General features: G+C 36.8%; 1 protein-coding gene across 15 annotated transcripts in view; it reads right to left on the bottom strand.

Annotated features, from left to right (window-relative positions):
• Positions 1–25309, bottom strand: part of LOC131544022 (trichohyalin) — a 218260-nt gene that overhangs the window by 100907 nt on the left and 92044 nt on the right. For 10 of the 15 annotated variants that reach the window (XR_009272019.1, XR_009272018.1, XR_009272024.1 and 7 more), the window contains 2 exons: positions 1847–1897; positions 411–494 (listed from right to left, as the gene is read on the bottom strand). The exons of 3 other annotated variants lie outside the window; for them this stretch is intronic. Coding sequence is in view for 2 of the 12 variants with exons in the window: in XM_058781940.1 (XP_058637923.1) it covers positions 411–494; positions 1847–1897 (135 nt within the window). In the remaining 10 variants the exon portion in view is untranslated. The remainder of the gene's footprint in view (positions 1–410; positions 495–1846; positions 1898–25309) is intronic. 2 more of the 15 variants (XR_009272021.1, XR_009272027.1) reach the window with 1 other exon arrangement.

Below are 25309 nucleotides of genomic sequence, written 5' to 3'. Positions count from 1 at the left end.
ATCCAGAGAGAGGGGCAGTGTCGCTTTAGCACTCGACGTTAAATGAAATGCAAATAGAGCTGCCGTAATCAACACGTATTTCGGACGTTATCGTCCCGCTGAAACAAACCCAAATTATATTTCCATACACAAAGAACGTGTAGCCATACGCATTGGCGGTTGCGTGATATGCGCCCTCATGCATTTGTTTATTCATGCAGTATGCCGTGAGAATAATCAGAGCGCTATGCAAACACTGCACACTTAAGACTTGAAGGGATGGTAATCATCGACGCAGGGGGGTGTGGGAGGAGAGAAGAAGAAGGAGAAAAAAAAAAAGGTAATTTCCTGTCGCAGATCTGCATAACAGGCACGCAAGAGAGCGAGAGCGAGTCTTATCTGCCTAATGGTCATTAGCGGAGCTTATTTACCTGAACGCTCTGGGCGTCACGGGCCTGATGAGAGAGGAGCAGGTCTTGCCGGAGTCTTTGGATGCTCGCGTCCCGACGTGACAACTGCGGTTCGGGTTTCCCATCCCAAACGTGGCGAAGAGGAAAGAACGGAGGGCGTGAGGTGTTTTTGAGAGTAAAGAGAGGGAGGTGGAGAGAGAGAGGGAAGAGAAGAGTGAATCACTCCAGGAACATGCACTTACATATAGCCGGGTGCCAATGTCAACCAATGAGCAATTAGGCAGACAAGACCAAAGTTATTGATCGGGGTTTGGGGCTCTTTTTCCCAGGCTAACTAAGCTGAGTATGTGTGATGGCTGCAGAAGCAGTGGGGAAAAAGAGAAGGAGGGGGAGAGTTCGGAAGAGCGACTCCCTCTTGCTCTCGCCGGGCCTGTAGTGCCGAAGAGGGGCCGGTCATTTAACCTTCTATCGATCTTTCTCCTAAATAACCCTTGACAGACATGCGCGTTCAATGTATGCACTTAATGTAGACTGCTCAACTGTCAATACATTACATAGTCAGATTCATCTGCAAGACTGCTACAGACAGGCTAACGTGTTTTGCACAAGAGATCAGGGTTCTTGGGAAGACAGCGCTGTGTGCCAATCATGTATCACCAACCAGATCGCAGACTTCAGCATCACTTTATGGACTTGTTTACATTTGGTTTGAGGGTAGGCACCATATTTCCTTTGAGATAAATTATAACAAGGCTGTAAGGGAAAGAATTATAGTATTTCAATAGGCTGTAGTATACAGTCTTTAAAGGATAGTTCACCAAGAAATGGAAATTCTGTAATCATTTACTCACCCACACATCGTTCAAAATGTGCATGTTTTGAACACAAAAGTAGATATTTTGAAGGCTGACTGAAAATCAGCGGGGTCAAAAACGATGGACAAAAACAATGAGACATTTGGTGTTCCATTGAAGAAAAAAGGCAAAACATGAGAATGAACTATCCCTGTAGGTTCAAATCTAATTTTCACGTCAGCTTTTTTTAGTTCACTGGAAATTAATTCGGAAGGCAGATTTTAAATGCTTCATTGGCTAAACGATAAACACCAAGAACAACAGCAATTGAACACACTGTACATCTATCCCTTACAGACTTGTTCTCATCCATGTAAAATTAAACAAGCCATCTAACCTCTAGGGTTGTGTGCCATTCAGAATTGAACTGAGAATGCCTTTTAAATTCCAACTTAATACATTAACACCCATCTCAGTCGATTGGGTGGGGACATCAGAACAGACAGATCAACTAGTATTAAAACAAATTTCAAAAGGTGGAGGATTTTAGAAGTCTGTCATACATCTATATTGTTAATTAATGCATGGATAGTGTAATTAGTGCACTGTTAGTATAAGGTCTAAGGAGAGAATATAAAGACCAATGGGGATCAAAAACTGTACCTCACTTTTCAACAGCTCTGTTCCTCTGAGGGTGGTGAGATGAGTGGAAGCCTAAAGAGAAAGACAAGCATCTGATGAGACTATGAGCTCAATTTATAGTGTGTACTTAAAATACATTCCACAGCAACGCATGGAAGATGAACCTCAGAGTAAATGAAACAGATGCCAGTAAAATGGTAGAATAAGTAACCAGGCATACAGAAGGAAAAGACACCTGTAGGAAAGAGAAATAACTAACAGTGTCTCTGTATTAGCTCAACTGTTTATGCTAGACGGCAAATAAATGGAGAGTAAAATTGAGACAATCATTAAACATTATAGGTCATGAGAAGGTAAGGTAATTTTGGGTTGTAAAATGTCATGTGGTACAACTCCCTAAAAACATAATAATATTTGAGAGTGACATATACTTTTGACCTTGACAATATACTATATTTAAAAACTTAAAAATTCAAGATGTGAGAAATATGTAGTACCTTTTACTTGAAGGTCACACCACATGATCATTTTTTTTTGAAAATGACAAAAACAGGCTTTTTTAAAACCATTTGAAACCACTATGAATTCAAAGAGTACATTTTCTTGTTGCATCTGTTTTGACTAGTTTTTATACATTTATTTTCTTTCCTGTGGAGACACTTACAGTAGGCCTATATGTCATGGACACACAGGCAAACAATATACCGTCAATGTTAACTCATCTTCTCATCAAATCTATTCACGACCAAATGATCGGAGCTGCTACCTACATTCATGATACAGCTCTATTTTCATACTGTATAACATCAAAATCTTTCTTTTTTTTTCTCCGAAGAAGTTTTAGGAGAAACATCAATGACAGAGTTGATTAAAATAAGACTAGAAAGAGATGAACTATAAACACAGCTAGCAAATACAGAGAGACGAAAGAGAAAGAACTCAATAAGACAGGGCAAAACATCTCTCCTCCCAGAGCGTGTGTAATTGAAGAACATGTCTTTCATGAGATCCGCTTTGTTGGGAAGGCAGAAAGTTAAAGAGTTCACAAGTGCTGGTGAGAGGAGCCAATGATGACACCTGATCCTTCCTTCCACGCTCGTATTGACCCTTTCCTCAATAATGTCTCTGGGGAACAGTTAGTTAACACTGATTGCCTACAAACCTGCTCACAATGACAAGCGTGGCCTCGGCCAACTCTACTTCAACACAATCAATTATTTCCTCACTACCCATGGCCAAGAACATCCTTAAACCACACAATCTGTGCTGGAGAAACACTCCATTAGGAAGGTGAGGAAAGGACATTAGGAACCTGCTTTTCTCATTGCGGGCAAAGAAAGGTGGAAAAAAACAGAAACGCTGCCTTGTGTTTTTTTTAAGCCACATTCTGATCAGATCATCAAAAATATGTTTACTCCTACCGCAGATTCATACGGTGACTGCATATTGTACAATAGCGCTGTTTAGGTATTTACTAGAAAGCCAAGCTCTCTTCTGCATAGCTTGATGTCTCTCCGAGTTTATCCGTCAGTGTGTTTTTGAAAATCAATGGTGATATTTCCAGAGAGGCAGACATGATAATGAAAGAGAGAGGCGAGAAAATGCAACCCTCAGAGGTGATTGCTCATTCCGAGCGGCTTCAAACATCCCTGCGTTAGAAGGACACCTTAAATATTCGGACTTTTCACGTCACTCCAGACTAAATCCCTAGCAACCACCATAGCAACACACTTCCACTTGGACGTGAAATGCATTGTAAGTTCCCCCCTGCCACCAGAGATGGAAGAGGGGAGGGAGGGTGAGTGCAGGAGGACAGACAGAGAAAAACAGCATCACGGAATGAAAGCATGAGAGGCGAAAGGAGAAAAACAAGTCAGGTAGACTTCATTCATATCAATAGCACAAACAAACCAGTCACATAAGCAAACGCGCCAATGGGTGAGGTTGAACGAAACTCTGTAGAGGGAGAAATCAGCTGTTTGATTTTCATCTGCATTGTTTATCTATTTCTGTATGCAAGGGATGTAATGTGTTCTGAACTAACATCCGCTATGCCAGAGCAATTCCTAACCTTAAAACATATATCTGCAGTCTGTCTGAGCCTGTGTTGTCACCACAGATAATTATAGATTTCTTTATGTTTTTGTATTTCTTAGCAAAATGGAAGGAAATGTTATGTACAATCTTAAGCAATTCCAGTGAGGAATAAATGATGAAAACGTATTTTTTGTAGGAACCCAAAAATATAAAAAAAGTGTAAAAAAAACAACAACACAAAAGCACATAGAACTAAATTACAAATAAGATGTCTGTCAGTTATAAAGTCACTAAATCAAACTTGTTTTGTACATATTGTACTACTGACACTGGAACAGTCGAAGACATATTCAGACTGTGTACTATATCTTTTAATACAGTTTCAAGGATTTCTGGAATGCACATTAACCAAATACTGCATTATTAGAGAGACATGACCATCATGTGAAGTATAGTACTCCAAATTGTGTTTGGTCTTTTATCATTTTTGTTCAATGACTACCTGCTTTTGGAATATGTGTGCTGGTATTGTGTCTATCAATAATATAGACAGTATCATCACACGTATTCCACAAGAACATAGTCTTTGAACAAAAATTGATCGAACACGTTCTTTGCATAGCTGAGAACTAAAGCACATGCTTAGGATCATCTAGAGCCATCAAACACAATTCAGAAGACATTCTACTCACGTAATAGGTTGTCCTTGTGGTGGGCTGAAAAAGTGTCATTCAGCATTTCTAAGATAAACTCTCTAAAAATGAAAGGCTTTTGTCAAAGCACATCGCTGATGTAGATCCATTAATTAGAACGTATTCACAACCAGCTTTAACATACTTGTCAGTTAAGCTTGCGTTCACTATAGCACTTAAAAGTAACTAAGTGGAAACTTGGTTAAAGTCAACATGGAATCAGAATGGACCCTTTTTACATTTTTCACACATGTTCCTTGTCTTATTGTGAATGTTTGACTTGTGAAACACTGTAACTTGCTCTTCAGCTAATACATCACAAAGTGAGGAACATTTGATCATTTTATCAAAAGAATCAGAGCAAAGGCTATCTGTATGTATGAATTAGATTAGTACAATATAGGAATTATATTAAGAGAAATAACTGATGTCACCTAGGCCGCGTGGGCCACTGGATAATGTTGACCAATATTTAAGCATCATTTTAGCAAACTCATATTCAGTCTGGCTTCATTTTGGTATGGAATGCCAATGTTTCACAAACTGATTAATTGCTGCCCATATTTTCTTGTGTACATCACATTGTGGAAGCAAAATGGGTTTGAAAGGCAATTCATATTATTATTCATATTATTTAAGATTTACGTATATGAATTGTATATAAAATTTGGATTATATTATATAGTTATATTTTTATGTAGTTTTAACAAGCTAATAAACTTAATGTGATGCATATTTGTCAGTCAGTCATACATAAATGAAAGAGATAATCATACTAATAAACAAAATGTGTTTTAAATACACAATGACCAGGTTTATATATTTATAATCAATAAATCCAACTTCTTTCAATCTCATACATTTTAACTGATTAAGTATTGCTTGTTCCACATGTAGCTATTTTTTACCATTCATACTTTTTAACAGAATAAATTAATCACATTTTATGCTGATTCTAAGCAACTAATCTTTTTAACCAAATCAAATGAAATACTTAATAATAAACTATGTGCCAAGAATCTTAGCATGTTTCATTTATCTATGACTGACAAATATGCATTGCATTAATATTAAAATTATGTATATATATATACTGAACAAAATTATAAACACAACACTTTTGTTTTTGCCCCCATTTTTCATGAGTCTGAAAACCAGTCAGTATCTGGTGTGACCACCATTTGCCTCACGCAGTGCAACACATCTCCTTCGCATTGAGTTGAACAAGGTTGTAGATTGTGGCCTGTGGAATGTTGGTCCACTCCTCTTCAATGGCTGTGCGAAGTTGCTGGATATTGGCAGAAACTGGAACACGCTGTCGTATACTTCGATCCAGACCATCCCAAACATGCTCAATGGGTGACATGTCCGGTGAGTATGCTGGCCATGCAAGAACTGGGATGTTTTCAGCTTCCAGGAATTGTGTACAGATCCTTGCAACATGAGGTGATGGTCGTGGATGAATGGCACAACAATGGGCCTCAGGATCTCGTCACGGTATCTCAATAAAATGCACCTGTGTTTGTTGTCCATAACATACGCCTGCCCATACCATAACCCCACCGCCACCATGGGCCACTCAATCCACAACGTTGACATCAGCAAACCGCTCACCCACACGACGCCATACACGCTGTCTGCCATCTGCCCTGTACAGTGAAAACCAGGATTCATCCGTGAAGAGAACACATTTCCAAAGTGCCAGACACCATCGAATGTGAGCATTTGCCCACTCAAGTCAGTTACGACGACGAACTGCAGTCAGGTCGAGACCCCAGTGAGGATGACAAGCATGCAGATGAGCTTCCCTGAGACGGTTTCTGACAGTTTGTGCAGAAATTCTTTGGTTATGCAAACCGATTGTTGCAGAAGCTGTCCGGTGGCTGGTCTCAGACGATCTTGGAGGTGAAGATGCTGGATGTGGAGGTCCTGGGCTGGTGTGGTTGCACGTGGTCTGCGGTTGTGAGGCCAGTTGGATGTACTGACAAATTCTCTGAAGCGCCTTTGGAGACGGCTTATGGTAGAGAAATGAACATTCAGTTCACGGGCAACAGCTCTGGTGGACATTCTTGCAGTCAGCATGCCAATTGCACGCTCCCGCAAAACTTGCGACATCTGTGGCATTGTACTGTGTGATAAAACTGCACATTTTAGAGTGGCCTTGTATTGTGGCCAGCCTAAGGCACACCTGTGCAATAATCATGCTGTCTAATCAGCATCTTGATATGCCACATCTGTGAGGTGGATGGAGTATCTCGGCAAAGGAGAAGTGCTCACTAACACAGATTTAGACAGATTTGTGAACAATATTTGAGAGAAATAGGCCTTTTGTGTACATAGAAAAAGTCTTAGATCTTTGAGTTCAGCTCATGAAAAATGGGGGCAAAAACAAAAGTGTTGCCTTTATAATTTTGTTCAGTGTGTATATATATATATATATATATATATATATATATATATATATTGCACGATTTAAACACACACACACACACACACACACACACACACACACACACAGACACACACGTCTGGTTTGCTATCCTTGTAGGGACTCTCCATAGGCGTGATGCTTTTTTTGCTGTACAGACCGTATATTCTATTGCCCTACACCAACCCTACACTTAAACCTACCCCTTACAGGAAACTTTCTGCATTTTTAGATTTTCAAAAAACTTCATTCTGTGTGATTTATTAGCTTGTTTACCGTGACATGAGTCCCCATGAGTCTGTGTGTATTCAGGTTTAAGTCCCCACCTGAACCGAAAAACAGGTACACGTTTGTTTGTGTGTGTGTGTGTGTGTGTGTGTGTGTGTGTGTGTGTGTACACTTGTTTATACTACACTGTGAGGACCAAATGTCCCCACAAGGATAGTAGAACCTGAAATTTTTGACATTGTGGGGACTGGCCTGTGGTCCCTACGTGGGGAAAAAAAAAGAAAAAAGAAGAAAAAGTAAATGATGTTTATCTGAAAGTGTAACAATGCAAACATGTTTTCAGTAAGGGGTAGGTTTAGGGTTAGGGGATTTAAAAATAGTGCTCGGTCAGTATTAAAGTAATAGAAGTCTATGGAAAGTCCCCAAATTCACAGAAACACACACACACACACTTTGGCAGAAGTCATCATTCCTTGTTGCTGCTTGTTCAATTTACTTAATTAAAATGAGCTAATGCAGCATAATTCTTGAGCATTTATCCTCGTCTCTATTATGTTCAGTTCACATAAATTTGTAAAATGGAAGTTTACCTAATCCTTTTTATAATCATTTTCATAATCATAAATCATTTTGGTTGACAGCTAAACTGGACAGTGGATTTCTGGTTCCCAGCATGCTTTGTCAAAAACAATAACATGCTAACATGCAATACTATTAGCTAGTTAACTGTAGGAGATTCATAAAGTTTCTTTGATAAATTTAGTTTTTACTGGGGTTTAATTAATTCACTTATGCTTATGTTTCCAAGAATTTCAGATGATCAAGTTTGTTGGTAACGTTTTACAATAAGGTTTTATTTGTTAACATTGGATAACTGCATTAGTTAACATTAACTAATAATGAAAAATACTTTTAAAGCATTTATTATTAATGTTAATTTCAACATATATTAATACATTAGTTAAATCAAAATTTGTGTCTATTTGTGTCTCTTAATATTATTTAGCCTAATGGACCTGAACTAACAACGAACAGATGTATTTTAGTTAACTAACGATTACAAAGAATAATAAATACTGCAACAAGTCAATTGCTTATTGTTAATGCATTAACTAATAGGACCTTATTGTGTTGCCAGTGTGTTCAATAAAACATTTGTTTAAACTGACTTGCTCTATTCTTGTTGTCAAAATTTTGTTGAAAAATGGTATTGAAACAACCAAAATGGCAGCAGCTTTACAACTGCTACTTGCTTTACAGTTGAGTTTCTTCATAACTAATGTGACTTTTAGATCATTCTGAATGGCATTTCAAGTCCAATACATCAAACGTGAAAATTCACCCTCTAAAAATTCTAAAATTCCAATATTTCAGAGTTGTCGACTTGTACTTGAGGTCATTTATGTATGTATGCAGCATTCTGTAGAACTATCACAATTACCAGTAGTACTCTAAATTCCTGCCTTTTTTAAAGTCATCTTGAGTTTGGAGTTTCTTTCTCCTCACTAAAAGAGAAAAAATATGATAAAAGTGAAGGGGAACAAAGCAGGTGGGTTGCAACCCCCCAACCCTACTCCTTCTGTTACCCCCTCTCCATTCACATGGGACTTCCTGTAGAACAGTAATGACCTCTAAGTGAGCCGCTTCCTTTGGAAATTTCTGCTTTTCTTCCCCCTCCACATCTGCTTTCTATGTCTCTGAGATCCTGATACTCAGACGCTGATGAGTTTAGTCAAACTTCATTAAGTTCATAGCCCCAGCCTTGTGCTCCCTAGTGGCACACTCCACCAAACGAGCTCTTCGTCTGCCAGACAGCACTTTACTCCTCCATCTCACAAATGGGGAGGGGAGCACAATCTATCTCTGTCACTCTCTTCCCCTTTCCCCTTTTCTCTGGGGTTGTGTGGGTCTACGGTCTGTTCACTATTCGCCAATTGGTTTGCAATAAGTTCATGGAAATGCATTAATGAATGCATTAATGTGACCCTGAGAGCTCTTCTGTTGGGGGGGCAGAGGTCACACAGGCTGATGGCGGAGAGGTTAGGCCTTCTCCATGCAGCATGAGCATGCTTTTTTCTATGACCTCTAGCATTTCCCCATAGATGGGAACACACAGCACATACTCAGTGTAAATTTGGTCTTTATTGGCACAATGCGGCCACAAATATGGCACAGTATGGTTTACCTTCTCTGAAATAAATCATGGAGGTCTATAATATGAACCAAAACTTCCCATTTATACTCCCACTTATCTTTCGTACATATCAACAGACACTAAATCTCCCTGAGCTTGATGTGTAGGAGTAAGTTTATCATTTCTACCTAATGAAAAGAAGTTATTATATTAATATATTTACACACTTGGTTGGAATATAAAACAAACAATGTCTTATACAGTTTTTACATAAACTAATAAACTTAGTGTAATGCATATTTGTCAGTCAAACAAATAAAATAGGTAAAAAACAATTAAGAAAAATGTATAAATAAATAAATAAATAGCCTAGTTATTAACTATTAGCATCTTTTATTTGATTCGACTAAATAATATTTATTTACAAAATATTACAAAATAATATTTTTTTAAATACATTAAGATTCAGCATAAATCTATTCATTGTGAAAATGTAATTTATTTAGCAAAAAAGTATGAACATTAATATGCTATCCAAGATATTTTTTGAGTGTTTTAAAAATGTGTCTCAAAACCTTGCATTTTTCCTTACACCCATTCGTTTTCAACTCAAAAATGCCTTTTTTTGTGAATGGGCCTCGAGTCAAAAAAGCTTGTGTAGGCCAATAATTTTAAGTAACGTAAGACACTGTAAGTACTTATTTAAATACCCAAGCATGCATCCAGCCTTGGATTCAAACCTCTAAACATAAAATTTCCAAACATAAAGTGGCATATTTATATGAACGTTCTGAACATGATTCACCTGAAAAACTCTCTTAGTACAGCAGTACATGAGCCGAAGGAAGTGTAAAATGGCTTCCTGTGTATTAAGAAATGTGTGGTGGTTTCTCATTGTTTGTGTATATCTGAAGGTCTTATGCTCTGGACCAACCTTACCACTGTACATTTAATCCACTCAGCCAACCTGAAGTTTCAGATGAGCAGTTTGATCCAGATCATGGCTCTGTTTGACCCCTGGCAAGCGTCTCAAACTGTCTGAGGAGCAGTCTGAGCAGTCTGGCATTTCTCACAGCAGTATTAAATCTAATTAGCCTATCAATGTTAATTCTGAGCATCGTTTCATGAAACAATAATCAGCAGTAAAGACTCCATGTCCTTCAGTTTAACTTAATAAAGCTGCATTTGTTTGTTTTAATCACTGGAACACAATGGCATAATGTGGTGTTCAAGTTAATGGCTATGAACTGACCAAGTCAGTCAGCTTAACATGGACATCTCAATTAAAAATGTTTGGCTTTTAAATATTATTAAACATTTTTTTTAGTTTAGTTTCTCTAGCACTAATTTGCTTACTTAACTATTAAGACAGTGGTCTTTGACTTATACTGACACCTATTGGTGTGGAGGTTGGTGTGCAAAAACAAGTGTGCTTTCAATGTCAATGTCATTGTAAAAAAATGGCACATTTATAATTTATTTAGCAATGAAAAGTGTGAGATAACATTACGTAGATAGAGTGACTAGTATTCTGCTGTATGATGTTGTGTTGTCAGGGTAATCTCATGGTTGACATCTCATTCTAAAAAATCCTCTAATCTTCATTTTCCCCACAACAAATACCAATAAAACACAAAAATGTTTGCATATTTGTATTCTGTAGGGTGAAAACCAATCCATGCACTGCTAATAGCTACAATTTTATTTTAAAATACATATTTGAGTTTGATGAACAAAATATCCATATTCTTGCTATACCTCAAAGAGGTATCCTGGGATGTGGTTATATTGTGAATATAGTTTTTATGTAACATGTACAACTAAAAAAATACATAATTTATTATATTTTATGAAAAAGTTGTGTGTCCCCAGTTTTATGTCTGTGGTGTTACAACCAATGATGTTGCCTCTTGAAGAAAAGGGGGATTTTATTCAGACTACTTTTAGTGTGTGAAGGTACATGATTCATTCTCATTAATGTTCATAAGTTCAGCTAAATTTCATGTCACATTTTACTACAGTATGTGGTTTTATGCTTTATACCTGTGAATTTCACATATATAATACAATCTTATCTAAACATAAAATTTGAACATGGCAACCCATATTTTAATTTAACCCTAATTTGTTAATTTAAGTAGTAACAGTGCTTATAAGTATAAGCACCATTATTTGATTAAAATTCATTTTAAAAATGCTTTCATTTAACTGAATATAATATATTAAACCAATTTTAAATGCACAGAAATACATTTAATTTTTAACAATTTTACATTTTATTATTAACTATAAACTATTAATTATTATTAACCACTCTAGTTGAAGAATGACCCATACATTTCTGCCATTGCAGAAACACCATATTTGGCTAATATTTATAACTTAGAACTTATTCCATAGCCAGATGTGTTCACAAATATTAACAAGACAAATCATGTCGTATTCTGCTGGTTATGTGATCCTGACATTTTATAAACCACTGTGTATTTCTTTATGTGCAAAAGTGAGCGAAATGACTTATTTCGCCTATAAATCGCCAACAGATTTGCACTGAAACTGGTTTTCCTCAGTACTTCAGAGGGGATAAATAAAAAACAATTTTTGTTGGAATAAATCGTGTTCCATCTGGCTTTGCTTTCGCTGCTTGTGCAGTCCAATATCTGGCCTGTCCCCATGGGCTGGGCTCTTGATTATCTCCTGCCTCTTCAACGCTTTGTGTGTTGCATGCTGCGACGTATTAACCGAAATAAGATGGCCAGCCAGGTCGCCCTCCCTCTCCCCCCTCCACACTTCCACTATAGGTAATCAGTGGCCAGGAGGCCTTGCCCGCACCCAACTGCATACATTAGCATTAATCACAGCCCTGCGCCCTGCTGCACTATTCATACCAGCCACAAACAAAAGGTTACACTTCTCCTCTGGCCCCTTCTTCTCCATCGCTCCTATTCTTCCTCCCTCTTCTTGTTGCATCCTGACTGGAGAATTTCCTCTATCTTATCTGGCGCAGACAGGCGAGACAAATGCTTTGAAAGCGGGCAGGAAAGCAAGCCGAGCTCCGCCACAGCCACCAGATAAATCATAGATGAGCCAGTCTGAGCGCTGTTCATATAATCCCACCATTCACACTGACTAATATAGTAAACTGAGAATGCCTGTGTTCTTCATCAAATATTCATGCATATATAATTAGACAATGTCAAATGCATGCATAAGGTATGTCTGTGTGTTTATTCATGTGGGTTGATGTATAAGATGTATTAGTATAGTTGCACACAGAAAGAAAGGCTGTTTCTGTGCAACTAGAAGGGGGAAAAAAGCATTGCATATGTGTGTGTGCATGTGCGTGTTAAAGACTGTCAATATAAAATGCTGATGCACAGTATATTGCTGCCTTCTTTCCTATGCCTGACTCCCTTGTGATCACCAGGCAATTACTGAAAAAGAAATCATCGCTTCACTTCATTCGCGCGCTCCCTAACTTTAATTGCTTAATGCATCCTTTACTGCTGGACTGTTACCCTCTGCCTCCCTCCCTTTCCTCTCTCTCCCTCGCTTTCTCTTTTCTTTGTTTCTCTCACTCACATCCACTGCAGCACACTGCAGCTGAGCCCTGCTAATTAAAACTGAATCTGGACATAAAGCAAAATGTGATGACGTCCACCGTTTCACGCATAAGCGCTGATAGACCCTATTTAGCAGGCTATTTGGTCCCCCATCTTTCATCTTTCAACCCCCTAAAAATCTGCAATGAACTACAATGAGCTGTCTCATAAAAAAAATCAGGGACACTGTGAGATCTCTAAACCTTTGCTGAGGTTATGTTACTCTGAATTTTCCACGTATCTGTCAGTATAAGCTCTAAAGTTGGTTATTTTAAGTATTATATTTGTTCTAGTTTGTGGTGGATCCAGTCCAGTGTGTCACATTTATTACATAGACTTTGGCCCGCCATAGTATCATAATGAACCGAAAATATTTTGAAACTTCTCATAATAATATACAGAAAGAGATCTCTAATGTCGTGGTTTGCATCATTGCTTGGCTTAGTACACTTATTAAAAGGCTGTGGTTTAATTAAATAAGTATATAGTTTGTTTCAGAGTGTAGTGTGGCACTGTGTTCACATGAGCATCTCATGATCCGGTGTTTTCAGCCTCTCACAGTGAAGCGAGCTCTATGTCTGCATGTGTGAGTTTAACATGCATCTGGTAAAGCAGTCAGAGTCTACCAGGATGAAAAGACCATATGATCAACAAGATAGTGGGTTTTTGTTCGTTCACGAAATTTAGTGCAAAATTCACTGCATTTATTGGTTACCAGCTACTGCATGCTGGTTATTTCATCAGAAGTTCAAGCTCTGACATATCAGCTCTGTTCGAATAGTTAGTGAGCTGCCTACCTAGAAAGCATTATAGGCATGTATTTACAAATCCAGGTGGAAACATCATACCGTCTTCTAAGATAGCATCACATATGTTCTTTGTGGAGAATGTAGTCCTAGAATAAACTAGGGGTGTCAACATTAACGCATTAATGCATGCGATTAATCAAAAAATTTTAACGCGTTAATATTTTTTTAACGCAAATTAATCGTTTGATAAGGTTTGACCCCAACTTCTTCCCATCATCGCAGCGCGGAAGGTTATCTATCATTGTGTGATGAGGGTACAGCGAACCAGTGTTGCCAGGGTAGCGGCACAAGTGGGCTATTTTGAAAATACAGTCGCGGGAAAAAATTACAGAGCCGTGGGTTGCGGTTTTTTGGGCTACTTTTATAATGTACCACGGCCGCCCAAAGTGTATATAGACAAATAAAAATTAAAATAGATCCTTTTACTAATGTGTATTATACTTGGAATGTATCCCTGGCAACTTAAACAAGGTGAGTTTCAGCCAGAGCATACATGTTAAGGCTTTTACACAGCAGAAATAAACATGACAACAGCTACTATAGATTATATAAGATAATAAACACACAATTATGATAGATATGGTCTGTATGTGTATGCTAAATTGTGCAGTGATATAAAAGGCTATAAATAGCATATTTTAACAACAGTAAATGACCAAATTCATGTGATCATAAAAGGAAGTTATTATAAACACTCGATGGCGGTTTGAAGTGAGTTCTGAGTAAAAGTGCACTATTAATCTCAAATTGTCTTATGAAGCATATGCTAATGTTAGCTCTAATGCAGCTGCAGAACAGGTCCAATTCTTCTTCATAATGCATTTTGTCATAATACTTCACGTAAGGTCGCAAGAAAATGTTTTGTTGTATTTATTTAGAAATACTTTTGATAATAGTTGGGTAAATGTATACTGGGATTGAAGTGATGTGGCTTGGTAAACATTTTATTGCTAGAATAAAGGCTGATAATGGCTGAATAAAAACAAAAGAATAATGATAAAAGAATAATAAGGGTTATGTCTCATACCTGGCGGAGGTGTGAAAGGTTCTGTTTCCTTAAACTAGTTTCATGCATTTCTTTATTTCAACACATTTACAGGTAAATCCTAGTATTTTAAATTTGAGATTAATCATGATTAATCACAGTCCAGGATTGTGATTAACGCGATTAAATGTTTTAATCGATTGACAGCACTAGAATAAACACAAGCTTAATGAAAAAAAAAAATACACAAGATGGTAGATGAGGTAAAGGTAATGTCAATAATAAATACATACATTTTTGCCTAATAAACACAAAATATTGATCAAAAGAGTAACTAAACACTTTTCCCAGGGCAGGGCTGGGCGATAAACAATATCATATCGAAATCATAATAAAAAATAAATAAATAAAATGGAAAAGATAGAATTTAGGGAAAATTAAACTTTTATTTATTTGTATACAGTTTACATTAATTCTCCAGGTCTAACAAACAAGTGGCAAACATTTTCTTGCCCATTAATGGTAAATTAACATTGTGATGAATATCAATCTTGTATGAAATGGGAAAAAAAATATTGTAATAATATTTTTGGCCATATCACCCTTCCCTATCCCAAGGAGTGTTATGAGTTTTGTCTCCTTAGTATTGCTGAGTTAACTTTGCAACATTCTCGCTTCAAACTGTATTGAAATCAAATTGACTTATGTCTCCAAAGTGTGATTTGTGAACCACATTGAATTGCTACCCACAAAGACTTTATCAATCACCTCATAATACCTATTTTGGTTACAGTGCCTTAGAAGACAGAAGCGTATGTAGGCTGTAAAAAGCAAGGCAGTTCACTGTGTTTTAGAATAGAGCTGTTGAGTCATAGTGCTCATGCAACAATGTGATTTCAAATTCGCATTTCATGTCACATCCTGACTCCCGTTCCCTTATTATTTCCAACCTCAATGTCCCAGTAAACACAAGAAATATCTGTAAATAAATAAATTCACAGATAACAGTCACAGGCTAATTAATTAATAATATCTCACGTTCTAAGAGTTTTTTTTTTTTTTTTGAAAGAGCAGCAAATAACAGACAGAGGTGTATTATTCAGCCGGGCAGCTCGTCTTGACAGCAGATCCAGGACAGGCTGTTATTAAGCAGCGGTCCTGCGTCTGTGCAGGAGCACAATAAACCTTCCTCCTCTTTAATTAACTTTTATGGCTGCCAAAAAAGACACCCCGACACCTGTCTTACAGCACACAGCAGCTTATTTCATCCCTCGACACGGGTGCATCTGTCTGTGTGTGTGTGTGTGTGTGTGTGTGAACAGCTGAGACAGAAGCAGAGCAAACTAAAGAAAGAATGAGAAAGACAGAACATGTGCAGCACTTGCAAAGCTGCAACCTTAAATAGGTCCACCTTTCCTCTTCTCTGGCACCAGAATTTGACAGAAGTTGGAGACTTTGCCCATTTCTTTAGGCATTCACCTTCAGAAATGCAAGCGAAAGTCATCTAATCAGTTTTTCATTCTGTCCTCTGTAAACCTGCCACCCACTCTCTCTGCTCGCTCCGCTGAGCACTCACCATTAACTCTGTTTGCTGAGTATCACAATGCGTGGATATTCTCACTCCTGACACTGGGCCAAACATTCATTTTATCGCCGCCACCTACACAAACGAGTGAAAAAAGTTGCATCTGTCTATGGGTAGATCGAATGAGCTAAAAATAATTCCTATTGGTGGACTGGCTTCAGCTGAGAATGTTTCTGCATCCTTGACACTTCGCTATTAGCGCTGCTCAATTAATGTTAGCACGCGGCCCGGCTCTGCTTTACAAACAGAAGGAAGTCTGCTTGGATCTAGAGTACATTTGTGGGATTTAATGATGGTCTATAAAAGATATAATTTTTTCATGCCTGCATAAGAAGAAAGTTCATAACTGGCCTTCACAAGCTGAAGAGGTCAAACTAAGCCATGCGAGGCCACAGTAAACAAAATATTAGGGCAACAGGTAACGATTATTTGGCTAATCGATTAATCTGGCTGTTGTTTGTTCAATTAAATTAAAAAAATAAGAATTGTAATTAAAAATTAATTCTAAGGAAAATAAAACACAGTAAACAGCACATGCATCTGGCAAAGCACATAATAGGGCAGGTCGCATAAAACAATCTGCTTTTGTTTGATGCATGTAATATTAAGCATTCTCACGTTTAGGACAATTGGGGTCATTATATCTGTTTTTTTCGATTAGTTTCTGCAGCCCTATAAAAATCCTATTTTTTATATTCTGTATTTTATTAAAAAATATATTCCACATCACAATGTTGTCCTCCAAACAATGTGCAAATGCAAGGCTATGAAAAAAATATATCTTTGTAGAATATAGTATGCATTATGTTCAAAAAAGCATTCAAAATATAAATATAAAAAATACAACTTACCATTTTAAAGCAGAAATTACAACCTCTAATTTAAAAAAAAAGATAACAAACAAAAACAAAAGCACAGACTAAATGTTGACAGAGAAACATTCACTTTTTCTCCACAAACTTGACATCAGTGACTTTATTTGGAACTTTTAGTAATTGCGAGTTTCTAACAGTCAATTAGGATTTCATTGCACAACTGTGACTTTATTGAATCAAAATTTGTGAATTAATATCTTACAAAAGACAACATTTCTCTGAGAATTCATCTCATATTGTAAAATGCATTTAAATTAAAATTACAACTTTATTTCTCATAATTTTAACTTTACCACATAATTACCTGTTTTCTTTTTTTTAACTGATAGCAGGAAATAGGCTTCCGTACGATGAAAACTGGCCAATCTGAGTTTTGAAAAGTTAATTTTTTTTTTTTTTTTAAATGGCCATCTGTGACCTTTAAATTCTCTGTTTGTTATTTTTAAGTAATTATTTATTTATTTATTTGTTAGGCGAATTTGCAAATTAGAGTTCGCTAAACTTTGAAAAATGAAACGGTTTTGCATTCTTTTGAGTCTCCCATGCTTGTATTTGTTTGAATTAAAGAGACAGTAACCCAAGTTTTAGTTAGTGAGCTACGATAGCTTACGGCCAAACAAGTATGAAAACGCATCTACACAAGTACGCAAATGCAGAAACTAATGCTTGAGTAACACATTGCTGGCATATGATCGGGTTGATAGCACTTTCTTGCATAACTCAAAAAATAACAAACCACATGGGAGTGACCGTTACCTTCAAAATTGCTAAGCAGTTAGCATGTCCATTTAACTTGCTCAGCAAGATTCTCTTCAGCTGTTCTGCCTTGACTTTAGCAAAACGAGGAAATCATATAATACAGTTTGCCCACTATAGCAATTAGAGGCTCATTCAGAACAAACATTAGCATGTAGAAGCCTTAGCATTCACATTCACCTGGCAATAAAAGTCAAAAGACTTTGAACCGAAGACTAAAGAGCAATGATTGAGCATTCCTGGATTAATTTGACGCATTACTATAGCTCAGGTGCTATAGCAAGGCACAGCGAGTCGGCTACTCTAGGCAAAACCGCACCGTGGCAAGAGTAGGGTTAGCTATTGACTTACTCTATTGATTTTGGCAAAGGAGTTGAGTGCTTAAAAATCACAACAACTTTTAATCCAATGTGATGATTGTGTGCAATAGCAATTCCCCACAGAATGCATGTGAAATCAGCGCTGAGCAGCTGTGGTGGCTTAGGATAAACTGGCAGCCACTACTATCCCATAATGACACAGGGAATCTCCACCACAAGACCATTCTCACACACTGATTACCCCCGGCAGGAGGAAGAGAAAACAGCCTGTCGAAAACTCCCTTCACACAACGATGGCACAAACTTCCATCTATCCAAAAAGCGGATCATTTGTGTGAAAGATTATGTGGCCCTTTGAATGGCAAATAAATCCAATTTAGCCACCAAGGTGATTTATGTCGAACTGCGACCCTCTAACTCAGCACAGCACGGCTTCATTATATTACTTTCACACCCCCTTGCTCCTACTGACCTCCCCATCCCACCAATGACTTTCAGGAACCTTCCATCAGCCCTCACAGTTTCACTCTGACACGCGGTCACACCTCCTGCCCACGGCGAGCCGACTTTACAGCCTTTTTCTGGACTGTACAAAGTGGACCAAAACCTGGGCTGCCCCATTTATGGGTGCTGGCACACCATTATGTATAATGGACTGTGTTTAAGGTCATTTAATGATTATTAGCATGGAAGGAGTCCTTGGGGACGTGACCCTAAAGTGTGAGACTGATGGTCAGAAGTGAGTAGTTATGGGCCTTAGACTCCATATTTAATTTTGCACAAATGAAAACAACTACATTAGTGTTAAATCATTCAGCTGACACAAAATTCCCAGTGGACACAAATGCTGCTGTCAAAAATGTCCTTTACATTTAGCAAAAATTTGTCATGTTATATTCATTAATTGTATTACATTAATTAAACTAATCTGACTAAAACTGGACTTAACTTAAGTCAAGAAAAATAAAAAATACAAAAATCATAAAATATTATGCAAAATGACAAAGTTTTTTTTATACTTTATAAAGTACTTAAAAATAGGATTGCACAATTAATTGAAATTAAAAACTAAATTGTGATATAGCTCAATTTGTTTATCCATATGCAAAGGGCACAATTTAATTAAATAAATGTATTGAAATATATTTATTTTTTAGATATTTATAAATAAACATATTAAGGCACCATTTTACATGTGATCTGCTTATTATTCAGCATCTTCAGCGTCTCGGAGCAGCTCAGTTTATAGTAAAAGCTGATGAAAGTTGATAAAAGTTTGATGATTCAACATTTGAAAATAAAGAAATCATTGTACTGTAAAATAAAATAATTTTAACTATATCATTATTTATGAAATATTATTAAAACCTCAGATTATAATATTTTTTTCTTAAATATACTATTTATAATATTTAGTTTTCTTAAAGATTTATTTATTTTACAGTACAATTTTACAAAAATAATATTTCTTATATTATATAAAATAATAATATATAATAATAAATAATATAAAAATAATATTTCTTTATAATGAATAATTTGGTATAATTGCATATATATATATATATATATATACACATACACAGTTGTTGTTTGTTGTTGTTGTATAGCACACCTGGAGCTTTTTTTATTGAATTTTAAATCACAATCTTTAAAAAACTACAATTAAATGTTTGACACAAACTGTGCAGCTCCCCCCAAAAAGTATGAAAATTAACTAAATGTAACATATATGAACAACATGTATCAAAAAATATCAAAATAAACAAAAAAGAGTATGTGAAAATGTCAATGGCCAGCCAGGCGACTGCCACTGAAATGAATGCTATCGGATGTCTCCAGGTATTATAGACCTTGCAGCTCTGTCCTGACTGAAGTCTATGGAGAGGAAGGAAGCTGTAATCTGCATGGCTAAAGTCGGCAAGGCTCCAGTCTCTCTTTTGCTAGCTGTAAACAGATCACTGAAGCCCACTAAAGGTGCAGAAGACAGAAAAAAGTGTATGTGCGCCTTTAATACTAAAGCAGGCTGCTGCCAGAGCTCATTACAACAGCCCGCTCTGATGCGCATACACACACACACACACACACACACATACACACAAATGTGGCAGCTCTTAGGAAATGAATTCCATTGTCACCCAGCATCAACTCACATGGGAATTGGAGGAGCAGCCGTGTCCATGTGACTATCTGTCTCATGCCTTCCTCCTCTGCCACGACCGCACCTCCATTTTGCTGCAGGGAGATTTGGAACAGTGTCTGCTTGATGAATAATAAAACAGGATTGCTTTGCTCAGAGGGAGAGGGGGCAAAAAAAAACAGTTTATTCAAATACACAGAGGCAAATGCTGAACACGTTTGTATTAAGGGAACAATAGACTGTGGTAATGCCATAAATAGTCAGGGTCCGTGGACAAATCTCATAAAAAATAGAGCAGAGTAAATACAAATTTAAAGAGTGCTGCTGAAGATGATGTATAGCCGTAGATGTATATGAATATTCTCCACTCTGGCTCTGGATGTGATGAGCTATGGAGCAGAAAGTATGGCCGGTGCCAACAGGCCCATGTATCAGAGTCATCCCACAGCAAAAAACAAACAAACAAACAAACAACAAAAAATATGATTTGGAGTGTGTACCTTTTGTTCTACTACCATTACAGCATTGACTTTAATGTATTGCCTTTAATATTATACTTTCCGATCATTTACCACAAGATATGAAATCAGTCAATTTGAAGAACATTTTTATGTAGTTTATCAAGCCTGTTCTTGTGAAAAAGAAGTATACTTTAGCAAACTTTTAAAAACAGTACTTATCATGGAAATAATATCCTTTAAAACAATTACGTGTAAGCTGATTGTAATGTTTTCATACACTTAATTGCATGTTAATTGGCATTAAATTAGAATGCACAGTATTATGAATTTAAATGTTTAAATGTACGCAACTGCAGTTAGCTGCACTTTGGAGTGCTTTTAGGACCAACTTTTAAGAGATTATATGTAATTTTATAATTACTTCTAATGTCTTTGAAGTATGGTGTCCTGCTGAATTAAACTTTTTATTTATTAAATAAATGAAATATCATTTATTTAAGCATATCTATGATTATAAATCTGTAATGATGAAGTTGCAATTGAGTATATCTAAAATATATTCATTTTAAATGCAACACTTTCAAAATTACCATACTTCTTTAAAGCCAGACAAAAGATTATTGCTAAACAATGATTTAAAATGTACTTCACAGTAAATCTGAATTTGCCATTATCACAAAGTGCACTTTTGTGAGTACATGTTACAGAGTACACTTAAGTGGCCTTTTTAAAATTACAATTTTAAATTTTAAAATTAATACTAAATTAGTTTTTTTTTTTTAAATACTTTTTTTTTTTAATGATTTAAAGTACAAGTGTATGTTCAATACAAGCACACTTCTTTTTCATAAGTACAGAACATCATAATGTATTTAGGCCTAAAAACAACACTGCTTCCCAAACACTCCTAAACATTAGTTTGCTAGGTTTCTAGCTAACATTAACTAAGCACTTGTTTGAAAAAAAAACTTTCCAATTTTCAATTCTAACAGTGACTTTTATGGTTGGTGAATCTCACTTTTGTATTGTAGTTAGTGTAGCACTTACTAGTTAAGCTATTTAAGAAGCAAACCACACTCTCAGAATATATAAGGTACAGAGGTGCACCTTTTGAAAGGGTATCATCTTTCGTACCTTTTTTTGTGTAGAATACTGCGCTGAGCACCAGCACATACAACACAAGACATCTGTGCTGGTCTGTTCAGCTAGGTAGCAGTTAGCATACAGGCTAATACATATTAGCTTTGTTACGTAACTTAGTGAGTGCCTACCCAGATGTTCATGAATCAAAGTCTATTCTAAAATGCAAGAAATGAAAAGTTTTAGGTCACTAAGACTTTTTCAAATGTTTTTGAAAGAAGTATCTAATGCTCACCAAGACTACATTTACTTGTTCAAAAATGCAGTAAAATATGCAAAGCTGAATTTTCTGCGGCATTACTCCAGTCCTCAGTGTCACATGATCCTTCAGAAATCATTCTGATATGATGGTCTGCTGCTCAAGAAACATTTCTTATCATCATCAATACTGAAAACAGTTGTGCTACTTAATATATATGTTTTTTTTTTTTTTTGTATTTCTTATATTTTTTTAATTGTGATGCATTTTAAACAGGATTCTTCGTTGAATAGAAATATCAAAAGAACCATCTTTATTCGAAATAGAAATAACTTGGAACATTTTCTTTTTCCTTTATTGTCACATTTGATTAAAAGTAACGTGCCCTTGCCAAATTTAAACTTTAATTTCTTGCAATAAATAAATAAATTAATAAAATCTTACTGACCACTAACTTTTGAATGGTAGTGTATGTTTTACTTTCTATGAGTCATGGTTTCTATGTAAGAATGTTCACACAAATAGTGAATGAAACTCATTTTTCTATTAAAAACACAGAAATCAATTGTTAGGGAGCGAGATTTCATATTTCAGCATGAGGTAAATGAAAGGCAGAAGAGGTAAAAACAGAGAGAGAAAATGAGATGGAAGAGTAAAGAGCATGCAGGAGGAAAAGAGAAATGAGGTCATTATGTATATTGCGGGCAATTCAAACTCTTCCACATTCCATATAAGATCCCATCAGCTGTCAAATTGGGAAAGTAAAGGGGACGCAGGGTGTCGAGCATCTCAACAAGAGAAGAACAGGACACGGCACAGAGACCTCATCAAAACACAATCACGTCCTCAGCCAGAACACACACTCTCACAATTCGGTCGCTCACCCTTACACACACACACACACAAAACACAACCAATAAATACACTCGGATCTAAGCCTCATTTAACTTACCTCACTAAACGAACCAGTTCTGAGAAATAATATCAGATGCAATGTTGTAATAACCCAGAGCGCTTGCTGACAGATGTAATGATTACCTTTCTTACATTACAAACAAGGGACCGGAAAAACCAGAGCTGTAGAGTTGCTCTAATGAAGCCCTACAGTCCAGACAGGACCTGAGCTGACCACGAGAGCTGGCAGCAGTCATGGTCAGCACTTCCACAGCGTAAATCCAGCCTGTATCTGATCCGCTGGCTGGGAGCCTACAGTGGCCTCAGCTTAGCTCACTCAAAAGCCAGGTGTTGCAGTTTGGGAGTCAGGGTGACTTTTCTGTCCTGGGATATATTGTGATTTATTCTTCTCTTCTTAAACTTGGGTCTAGATCAGGGTTGGACAAAATTCAAAACTGAAGAATTGGCTCCCTTTCAATTCATGAGTGGGAATTTGAACCGAACACACACCCAACAGAAAGCTGAACTGGAATTTAAAATGGAATGACAGCAATTCAATTCATTCTATTGTTCTATTTATAATTCTGTCTGATTATCATTATTTTTATAATTCTGTCTGTCACACTCCTTCTACCACTTTATCTATCACTCTGTCTGCCTGTCGTTCTTTTTATCATTCTTTCTATCATTCTCTTTCTATTTGTCTATCTAACGTTCTATCTATCTATCATTCTTTCTATCGTTCTGTGTCTGTCTGTCTATCACATCATCTGATAGAATTTCAGTTCTTTTTATATTTGCTTCCTTACATTCACATTTGAATTGGAATTCTGCATTCTGTTTTGTTTTACCTTTATTCAAATTCAATTCAAATTCAGGATTTAAATTTGTTTTTAAAAGGCATTCACAATTCGGAATGGCACACGACCTTGGACAAATACAAGTATTGCAAACATTGTGCTGAAGGGTCTGTCACTCTGCATATCCTTCGAAAGATCCTGATATTAGGAAAGAGTGGAGGATGTTTACTTGATACAAGGTCCTGCAGTCATGAAAAAAGTACAGAATATGTGCCTAAAGAGATGAAAATGTACCATTCATCCTCCATTTCACAGTGTTCCAAAGTTTTGTGAACACCAACCTATGAATTCATATCACATGATGACATCTTAGACGACCTCCTAGCTGAATTAAAAGAACACAAACTTTAAAGTGGACATAATACACACGGTTTCTCATGGCATCCTAGGTGTATATGACTTCCTTCTTTCAGATGAATCCAATCGGAGTTATATTAAAAATTGTCCTTGCTCTTCCACGCTTTATAATTGCACTGGGCGGGTGATTTGTTTTCTTTCAACAGTCCAAAAGTAGTCAAATAAAGCACATCCATTTATAATAAAATGTGCCTCACATGGCTCCGGGGGGTGAATAAAGGCCTCCTGTAGCGAATCAATTCCTTTTGGTAAGAAAAATATCCATATTTAAAATGTTATAAACACTTTTCTCTCTCTTCCGCTAACTGTCGTAGGCGGAAGCTGTTCCGGTGGATGACGTAGGACGTATGCATAGCGCATGCACCGGTGATTAGAGACAGCAAAACAAAACACCAGTCATGAATTAGAAGTACAAACCGAGGATTTGTAAAGAAAAATGTTGCAGGAGTTCAAGCCAAGAGGAGACTGGTTTTCCTTTGCTAAAGTAAGTAAACTTTGCTTCCTTTGCTCCTGTAAACAAACTCGCGAGACTAGCATATCCCACAGGCGCATGCGCTACGTCCTACATCATCTGCCCGGAACGGTTTGCACGTACGACTGTTAGCGGAAGTGAGAGAAAAGCGTTTTCTTACAAAAGCGCATCGAAACAGTGACAAAAACTTTATTGACTTAAATTAACCAAAAATCTGAAACAGCCACATATATTCAATCCAGAATCGGATCCCGACGACCCGAATAAAGCACCGTGCTCTCGCTCTGGGGTGCGTTTCCCAAAAGCATCGTTAGCTAACTATGGTCGTTAGTTCCATTGAACGCTATTGGTAACGACGGAACTGCAACCTTTCCAAAACTTATACAAATCCTGAAGGAGTGTCTTTGGCACAGAAATCCATCATATGTCCAACAAAGGTTTTGAGACATTTATATGTCTCAAATATATATGTATGATATGAACCCTTTACTAGATGACTGATATCTGCAG

Source organism: Onychostoma macrolepis, chromosome 07 (assembly GCF_012432095.1).
Source record: "Onychostoma macrolepis isolate SWU-2019 chromosome 07, ASM1243209v1, whole genome shotgun sequence".
In the NCBI taxonomy this organism is placed as follows: domain Eukaryota; kingdom Metazoa; phylum Chordata; class Actinopteri; order Cypriniformes; family Cyprinidae; genus Onychostoma; species Onychostoma macrolepis.
Note: the sequence above shows the minus strand (reverse complement) of the source record. Positions and strands in the feature narration are given on the sequence as shown.